This window comes from Anastrepha obliqua, chromosome 5, assembly GCF_027943255.1.
Source record: "Anastrepha obliqua isolate idAnaObli1 chromosome 5, idAnaObli1_1.0, whole genome shotgun sequence".
NCBI lineage: Eukaryota > Metazoa > Arthropoda > Insecta > Diptera > Tephritidae > Anastrepha > Anastrepha obliqua.
The window spans coordinates 101,754,658-101,764,250 of NC_072896.1; the positions used below are offsets into that span (position 1 = coordinate 101,754,658).

The window sequence follows — 9,593 nt, forward strand, 5'->3', positions numbered from 1 at the left end:
GAAGACGTCCTTTGCGATCTGCATTTATGTTTTTCTAATATTTTTAGACGGCGTCCGTAGCCGAATAGTTTGGTGCGTGACTATCAAAATGAAGAAAAAGAAGGAGAAAATGAAGAAAAGATTTTTCTAATAGCGGTCGCCCCTCGGCGGGCAATGGCAAGCCTCCGAGTGTATTTCTGCCATGAAAAAGGTCCTCATAAAAAATATCTGCCATTCGGAGTCGGCCTAAATAAAACAGACAGTCGGCCTAAAACTGTAGACCCCTCCATTTGTGGAACAACATCAAGACGCACGCCACAAATAGGAGGAGGAGCTCGGCCAAACACCCAGAAAGGGTGACGCGCTAATTAGACATATATAATTTTTTTATAACCCTTCTTTTATATTTAAAGAAAAAATACAATTTTGGATGCTTGCATTGCACCCTGTAGCGGAGCTTATTGTCCAATATGCAGTACATAAGCCTTTTCACTCAAGTATATAAATAGTGAAATGGAATTAAGTTTCGTATATAAAATAACCATAAAAGCGACAGCTAAGTAAAAACAACAACAACATTTGACAAGCGTAGCCAAAGCTAAAACAATTATATTATAACAAGAATAAAAAAATAGCAACCAAAAGAATGATGCAGAAAAATACTATTAGCACAACAATGAATTGCCAAAGGATATTAAGTACAAATACACGGGAATTTTAGCTAAGAGAAAGCAACGAAGGCAACGAGGAGCACTCGAGTTCGAGTTGAAATAGAAAATACTTGTATGAAAAAATAAGAAAAATAAATAATATGTTTTCCAAATGCATTGTACTCTATGTATATTTATAGATACATATATATGTAGATACGAATTTCTGTGTCGCAGTTTTGTTGCAACAAATGTTGGTGTTGATGAGAGCGCGATATGGTAGCGTTACAACACGCGGCAGTAAAACGAACTGAACAATGGAAGAGACCAACCCAGTATTGTCGTAATTTATAAATTTCTTTTGTTAGAGTATTATTGTTAAAAGTGAAAATATGTGCGTGAATTCGACAAAAAGAAGAATAAAACATACATATGTGGTCAGAGACTGAGGGTGGTCATGGGCTTAGTCTCCATTTATGTCGCCAACGAAGTAAAATCAGCATACCAAATCTAATGGAATTAAATCTGTAAGTAAAATGGAATAGAAAACTTCATCTGCGTTGGCGCAGCAACTGCCTAAAAGATGTTGGTCGATTTCTACTAAGCGCGCCAGTCTTTTCTGCCTCGTGTTAACCGGCGGCATTTAGAAACGTAAAGTAAGGATGACTACTACGCTATAGAAAAGTTTGAACACATTGACTACTTGCAGAGCTGGAGCATTTATATCTACTCCATGACGTGTGCCGTCAGGTATTTTTTAACCCTAGGATTGTGCAATGTATCTGCCGATCGGAGTGGGCTTAAAACTGTAGGTCCCTTCATTTGTGGAACATCAAGACGCACGCCTGAAATAGGAGGAGGAGCTTGGCCAAACAGCCGAAAAGGGTACAAGCGCCAATTATACTTGTATATAAATATGAATGAATGTTCCTTTACAAGCAGAAGTATTAAAAACTAAATTTTTCAAATCACTGAAAAGTCGGAATTAACGGATCAAAATAATTTAATGCGTAAATGCAAGATGGCCATCCGAGAGCGGGAAGCACTCAGTGCCCATCCAAGCAGGCAAAATTCGAGATAGCACAAAAGATGAAGTAGCTCCCCTAGTATGCGATTATTTTTAAATGAAATGTTAAAAAAATAAAGCGAAAAATTAAAATTGCTCCATTTTTATTTATATATGATAGATATTTAAATCAAGGATGATTTTCCAAATGTGACTAAAAAAGAAATCAATTTTTATTAGTCATATGCGAGAAATATTTATTTCATCGTTGACTACAAATAAGCATTCGAGTGAGCAGTATAGGTAGTATAGATTAATTTGTTGACAAAATCCATTCATCACACACATAAAAACGCATCAAGCAAACAAATTTTTTTTCACATTGGCATTAAGAATGTAACACAGACTTTGCTCTATGCATGCCGAATATTTCCATCAGAAATGGTCATCAATTGATCGGTAAAATTAGTCTCACTGTTCTTGTAGGGCACCATAAAGCCATATTCACCAAAGAGCCAAACAGTCTCGTTCAAACTGTAAAGTAATAGTCAGTATTCAAGCAATGAAACAATCACTAAACATATCTGCCTAACTTCGCCGCGTACCTTGCTTTCAAGGCAAAATTTTGTTACCTTTGAACTAGAGTGAGACTGTATTCAATTATAAATAAACTCATTGTCACATCTCCGAACACGATCTTACTGAAACAAGGACTTGAACAAAATGAATATCTAGACAATGAAGTGAGAGACTTTTTTGTTGCCCAAGAGATAGCCAACGGATTTGCACGCTCTAGAAATTATTTGAAAATACAAGTGTTACCATAACTATCATTTGTATAAGGTTGCCGTATATTTTAAAGTTTTAAAATTATTTTAATTAAGATACAGTACAGATATAGAGATACACCAGATTCGTTTTTGCCATGGCTATCGTATGTATACTGACAGGTCACAATTTGATAGCGGCACATGCATACAAGATAGGAATAAGATAACTGTAGCTTTAGCAATGAACTGGAAGAGAGGGAAACTCTAGAACGCCTTCCATGTTCATGCTCTGCATTAGCTAGAAGGTGAATGGAATGCCTGGGCGCTCTACAATATGAGAAGTTAGAATGCCTCTCTAGGTTCGAATTTCAAGACTTGCTTAGATTCGCAAAGGAGGCAGGCTTTATACAAGTAGTCTACTACAAATAAACGTAAAGGTCAAGTTGCATCTGCTACCACTAAAGACCAATAGGTCTACGTGATGGCCAGTTTACCCTAACCTAACAGATATACATACGTATTTATAAATATAGTAGATATTTTTTAGACAGCTTACGGAGATTTATTTAAATAGAGTTGCCAACTTATTTATAATAAACAGATTTTAATAAAAAAATAAGTCGTATTTGATAACATATGCAGTGAAATTCCTTATAACCGCACACTCACCGTCGCAGTGTTTTTGTCCGGCTATGGGAGATGTCCGCTTATAAGGGATGAAGTCACAAAATATATACCACACATATAAATTGTATTGTACATAGTTTATTTAAGAAATTTTTGGAAGTAAACAATATTTGCATACTTTAGTATTACATATAAATACATATATGTACATATATCGATTAAGTACATTGTACAAGTCTTTACATTTCAATACTAGTTTGATTGAAAAAATTCGGTAATGCTTGATAGTGCTCATAGTCATTTTTTGCAAATCGTTTCAAGCCCGCAACAAGTTTTAAAGCCTCATCATATGATGTTATAGGCTCACATATTTCTTCTGAAAATTCATCTTCTGAATCACTTATGTCCATAGTATCATCTTGTTGGTCAAATTGAATTTCTATATTGTTGTCCTCAGTGAAAACATTTTGATCCATTTGGAGAAAACCTTCCAAATCATTTGCCAAGTCTAGTCCTTCCTGAAGCCTAGTATAGATTGCCAGTGGAATATCATCTTCAGAATCAAAATCTGGAAGATCCTCATAAGTTTCCAAAAATCCTGCTTTACGGAAGCAATTTCGGACGGTTGTGGCTTCCACTTTATCCCAAGATGCTTTGATGAAATACACAGCTTCTAGTACATCAATCGATTTTGAAAGCTCTGAGGCTGAACTTGTATTGTCAATTTTAGATAGCAAGTGTTTTAAAACTAAGCTTCTATACAAAGTTTTAAAATTTTAGATTATACCTTGATCAAGGGGTTGGCTAACTGCCGTTTTATTTGGCGGCAAGAAAATAATTTTTATATTGGTTAAGTTTAATTTCTTTGGGTGAGAAGCCGCGTTATCTAAAAACAAGATAATTTTTCGATTCTGGGCTTTCATTCTTCGACTGCTGCAGCCATTCACTCATTACTTCTCGAGTCATCCATGCTTTTTTATTAGACTTCCAATCCACTGGCAGATTTGCGATTGGAACATGCTTAAAAGATCGAGAACGGGCTGCTTTACCTATAACCAAAAGCAGCTCCTTATCTCCAGCCATGTTAGCACAGAACAAAATTGTGAGTCTTTCCTTTGATAGTGTACCGCCCACGCATTTTTCGGATTTAAGAGCGAGGATTTTGTCAGGTAAGGCACGAAAAAAAAGCCCACTTTCGTCTGCGTTGTAAATGTCTTGAAGCTTGTAACCGGTCAACAGAGATGGCAGTTTTGTCCTAAACTGTTCGACACCATCCTGGTTTACATCTGCAGCTTCACCAGATACGCATTTGAAAGCAACATTATTCCTTATTCGCCGTTTGTTTAACCATCCATCTGAAGCATTAAAATTAGGTACACCCAGTTTGCCTGCAATTTCCATTGCCTTTGCTTTCAAAATGGGACCAGAAATCGGAATGTTTTGACTTCTAGCCTTAGCGAACCAATTAAAACACATCTTGTCTATTTCAGAGCCGCCTTCTTTAAGAAAGCTTCGCCTTTGATGAACATTAACTCCAGACTCCCATTTAGAACGAATTTTTTCTTTATTTTTATTAATTTCAGCAGCTTGTGTTTTGCCAATATTGAACCTTTCAAAGCAAAAGAAACGTGTACCTACAATTAAATTTTTGGGCTCACTATACCTTTTTGCAATTCCACGTACTGATAATTTATCTTTTTCGAATACATTAATAATTTCCATTTTTTCTTTAATAAAAAGTACCTTCCTTTTCGGCGCCATATTATTACGAACTTTGAACGCAACCATTCGCATACAACTGACTTAACAAACTGAATGGAAAACTACTCTTAATTTAAAACACAGGGCTTGAATGTGTGCATACATGTTAAAAGGGGAATCACCTATTTCATTTTTATAATGAACAACAAAGCTTGCTTGTGATATTTTTGAATTTTGTCCGTTTATGAGAAATTTTTTTATGAAAATGGTTTGAAATACTTTGTCCGCGTCCGGTTATTAGAGTGTCCGTTTATTAGGATAATATTTGTATGAAAAAATGAATGAAAAACCTGTGTGCCCAAAATTTGTCCGGTTATTGGAGCTGTCCGGTTATAAGGACTGTCCGTATTGGGGAATTTCACTGTAATACTTTCTAGTTAAGTGTTATTCTTGAGATTGTTCGTAAAGGGTTACCAGCTATTATCATTTGACAAAAATTACATAAAGCATCTTAACATACATATCTATGCAATAAGAGCAATTTTAGCAGCTTTAGTCTCAAAATATTTTTAATATTTTAGTAGTAATAGGGTTGTCACATGTTTCAAATTATTAAAAACGCAATACCACAATACAGATAAATATACAATATAATACAAATAATATTTACAATAAGAGAAATTTTATACAGGTTTAGTCATTTTAATATTTTTTTTCGTATAAGATTGCCAAATATTCCATATTTTCAAAATTATTAATAATTTTTTATTTTTTTTTAAATATCTCTCCTTTATTTATTACAGTCTGTTATACAGGGTGGCTGATGAATTTTGCTACATTAAGAAACTCAAATAACTTTCTTTTTAGTGTATGGAATTCATTTATTTATTTTTTCAAGTTGAAGGTCATTAAATTTTATTAAATGTAGCTTAACTAGTTTTAAAAATAATTGAATTTAAATGCCCCCCATTCTCGTTGACACAAGTGCGGCATCTTAGTAAAAAGTTGTTCATTGCTGCTTTGAGAGTTGCGACAGGAATAGCCGCAATTGTTGCCCGAATGGATTGTTTTAGTTCATCCAAATTTGTTGGCTTTGTTTTATAAACTTCTTGTTTACATAAACCCCACAAGAAAAAGTCAGGTGCAGTAAGGTTAGGCGACCTGGGGGGCCAACGAAATTCGGAGTTTCTTGAAATCAGTTTATTGGGAAATTTTCGTCGCAACTCTGTCATAACAGTCTGGGCTATGTGAGACGTTGCCCCATCTTGTTGAAACCACACAGAGTTGAAAGGAATTCTCTTTCGGCGTAGTTCTGGATAGAAAAATTCTTTAAGCATTTTCAAATAATGGTCTCCAGTAACCGTAACGGTGTGACCATTTTCTTCAGAAAAATAAGGCCCGACAATACAGCGTGAAGAAACCGCACACCACACTGTCACGCGAAGAGGATGCAATTCCGTCTCGTGAAGTATCTGTGGGTTAGAAGTACTCCATATTCGACAATTTTGTTTGTTCACATTGCCGTTTAAATCGAAATGGGCCTCATCAAACATGAAAAGGCAGTTTAACATGTTTTGGTCTTCTTCCACCATTTGCAGGATCTTCTGGCAAAATTCCAAGCGAATCGGCAAGTCTGCTGCATTCAGTTTGTTAACCATTTGAATTTTGTAGGGAAATAAGTCTAAATCTTTGCCCATTATTGTTTGCAAAGACTGTCGGCGGACACCAAGTTGAGCAGATAAGCTTCTTGTTGAAACCCTGGATTGCTTTGTATAGCTGCAGCTACAGCAGCGATCGTTTCCTCTGTCCGAACTGGTGGGTTTCGATGATAAGGCCTTCTTGCGACTGTTCCTTGCTCAGCAAAATTATTCACCAGTCTCATTATGGTCCATCTGCTCGAGGGATTGCCGCCAAACATCCGCCTGTACTCTCTCTGTACCAAAACTACGGACTCCAGTGCGTGATAGCGGCGGACTATCCAAATTCTTGTTTGCGTGTCCCAGTTATCCATTTTAATAAATTTTAAAGATCAATGTGCAAATTAAAACAAAAATGAAACAGATAACTTAAAAAGAAAAAAAGTTATTCAATTTTTTTTTGGTAGCGGCTTTCATCAGCCACCCTGTATATTAACAATATGTAATTTGTACAATTAGTTTGTTGTATTATGTTTTTTACCAATGTAAGAAGAATCTGTTATAATAATATTATTATTGTTTTTTGTGATTACACTGTAAATCTTATAGTTAGATCAGTCGGTGTGAGTTGCTTTAATCTTCGTTTGATATTTTCTGCCGGTACTATTTTACGCATTTGTTCGTTTTGGTGGACTGACAGTCGCTGCATATGCTTAGTGCTACATTTTCTAATTGTTTCTTGGATAGTGCCTACGCTTAAGTCACGATGTATGGCTTCATTGGAAATAAACCAACCAGCATTTGTTATATTTCGTAATATTTTGGATTGTGTTCGCTGTATGAGCTGAAGATTTGTGTTTTTAGCCGTTCCCCATATTTCTATTCCATATTTCCAGATAGGAGTAATATGTGTTTTGTATATAGTCACCTTATTATAGAGTGATAGTTTTGATGCTCGTCCGATTAGCCAATTTAATTGCCGGTACTTATTCTTAATTTGATTTCTTTTGTTAATGATATGCTGTTTCCATGTTAGTTTTTCGTCAATAGTTATTCCAAGATATTTTGCTGCTGGCCAGATTTTTATTTTGTTGTTTTAATAATAAAATACCACTATTAGCAAAATTTTTGAATAGAGTTTTAATATAAGAGTTAAAATATAACAATTTTTTTCATTATAAATTATATGCATTAGAAAATGTTTTATTTTGTTTTATTCATGTTGGCGGCCGCCGTAGCCGAATTGGTTTGGTGCGTGATTACCATTCGGAATTCACAGAGAGAACGTTGGTTTGAATCTCGGTGAAACACCAAAATTAAGAAAAACATTTTTCTATTAGCGGTCGCCCCTCGGCATGGGAAACCTCCGAGTGTATTTCTGCCATGAAAAAGCTCCTCATAAAATATCTGCCGTTCGAAGTCGGCTTGAAACTGTAGGCCCTTCCATTTGTGGAACAACATCAAGACGCACGCCACAAATAGGAGGAGGAGCTCGGCTAAACACCCAAAAAAGGGTGTACGCGCCATGAGATTTCTCGTAAAGGGTTGCCACCTATTTCCAATTATTAAAAATTAAATTAAATATTTCAACATACATAGCTATACAATAAGAAGAATTTTAGACGGTTTTAGTACCAAAATATTTCTAATAGAGTTACCATATAATTTTTTAATGAATTTTTTAAACTTTTTATTTAAAAAATTAAAATACAATATTGGCTTTACAAATATTTTTCGGAAGCCTTTTTTATGGAAGAAAATCATCTACACCGTATGCACAGAGAGAATTGTTTAAAATCACCGCGTTTTTTGAGCGACTTTAAACTTGCACTAATATATAAGTACAAAAATTGAATGGGTTATAAAACCGTATAGCAAGAAGTTTACTATAATAAGCTATCTCATCATACCAACAGCGAAACCTCAGCCCTTGAAAGGTTGAAACACAATAAGGCGCACCATCTCACACTGTAATCAACTCCCTTGCCAGTCTTGTGCAAAGCCTCAACATTTAATTGTTTTATACAAACACCAAAAAAAAATTGTTCGTTAGTCTATTTATTGTTAATTGCCAATAGATGCAATGCACATTTAATAAAAATAAAAAAACAATCTTTAAAGAAAATGTTTCTCGAGGTATCTCTAAATGGATTTCTTTTCGATTTTTGAACTTTTCGTAACACTTAGAAATCTAACGGTGATCTTCGCTAAAAAAAATTGGCTCATTTCTTATCGTAAAATGAATAATTATAAAAACAAAACTACAAAAAAAAAAAAAAAACAAAAACAAAATACAAAAAAAAACAAAACAAAATTCCCAAATACCTGTTGAGTTATGTAATCGAAATTTCGAATTATGATCATTTATAAAAATCTAGCCTGGAGCAACGGGCACTCAAATACTCACAACTTCGTTGAATTAGCTCCGATCGACTTGAAACTCTTACAAACAATTTTTGAGATATTCGTTCAAAAATTTATTCCAGCATTCATTAAAAAATTAACAATTTCACGTGTTGCTGTTCCGAATTATAACTCTGCACTTCTTCAAAAGCAAAATTACCACAATTTACAAAATTACAAATTAGAAATTACAAATATAGTGTGGCGCAAAATTAATCACCCTAACGGAAGATTTATAACTTTTGCAAATTTTTAATGATATTTGACACTTCTGAATTGAACAAACAGGCAGGCTATGGAGCGCTTAAGGGTCCCAAAAATGTCCATCACTTAAAATCATTTTTCTTTTTTTCTTAGTAAAAAAATTAATCAAAATCATAATTGGATGATTAATTTTGCGCCACCTTGTACCTAATGCAAGCCATTCTGTTTGCAAAAACTCACTCAAATAATCGATAACCCTAATGTGAATATTTAGACGCACTTAAGGTGCGCTATTGTTTTCGTTTACAATCGCGTTCGGATATTTTACTCACAGTAACTCCATTGTCATTTTCCATTATTGCGTGCTAATTTTTGTTGGTGTTTTTTTATTTTGTTTTTGCTTTTATTATTTATGCTCTGCTATGCTGTGCTTCACCATTACTACACTTCATTGCAGGAAATCTCATTATTTTGCATAGGTTCGGTATGCCCACTAAGCCCTACTTACATGCGCATACAAATACATACATAAATATACTATGTATGTATGTATGTGTATTGTATGGGCATTTATATCACACTATTTCGCTATCTACCTCCATCTCAATTTGTTTTA

The 9,593-nt window shown here is 34.6% G+C and overlaps 1 protein-coding gene across 1 annotated transcript; it reads right to left on the minus strand.

Moving 5' to 3' along the window:
• Positions 1-3,271: 3,271 nt before the first annotated feature.
• LOC129248898 (tigger transposable element-derived protein 6-like) lies at positions 3,272-5,049 on the minus strand. Its single transcript, XM_054888509.1, has 3 exons — positions 4,696-5,049; positions 4,082-4,641; positions 3,272-3,738 (listed from the first exon to the last, which is right to left on the minus strand). The coding sequence occupies exons 1-3, from the start codon at positions 4,824-4,826 to the stop codon at positions 3,272-3,274; spliced, it is 1,158 nt and encodes a 385-aa protein (XP_054744484.1). The 5' UTR covers positions 4,827-5,049.
• Between the last annotated feature and the right edge of the window lie 4,544 nt (positions 5,050-9,593).

What these genes read in the sequence shown, in the direction of transcription:
- LOC129248898 (XM_054888509.1), bottom strand. Translation starts at nt 4,826, where the DNA reads ATGCGAATGGTTGCGTTCAAAGTTCGTAATAATATGGCGCCGAAAAGG. An exon ending in GTACGTGGAATTGCAAAAAG is followed by an intron (nt 4,642 to 4,695) that starts GTATAGTGAGCC and finishes TTGCTTTGAAAG; the next exon opens with GTTCAATATTGGCAAAACAC. An exon ending in GGAGCTGCTTTTGGTTATAG is followed by an intron (nt 3,739 to 4,081) that starts GTAAAGCAGCCC and finishes ATACAAGTTCAG; the next exon opens with CCTCAGAGCTTTCAAAATCG.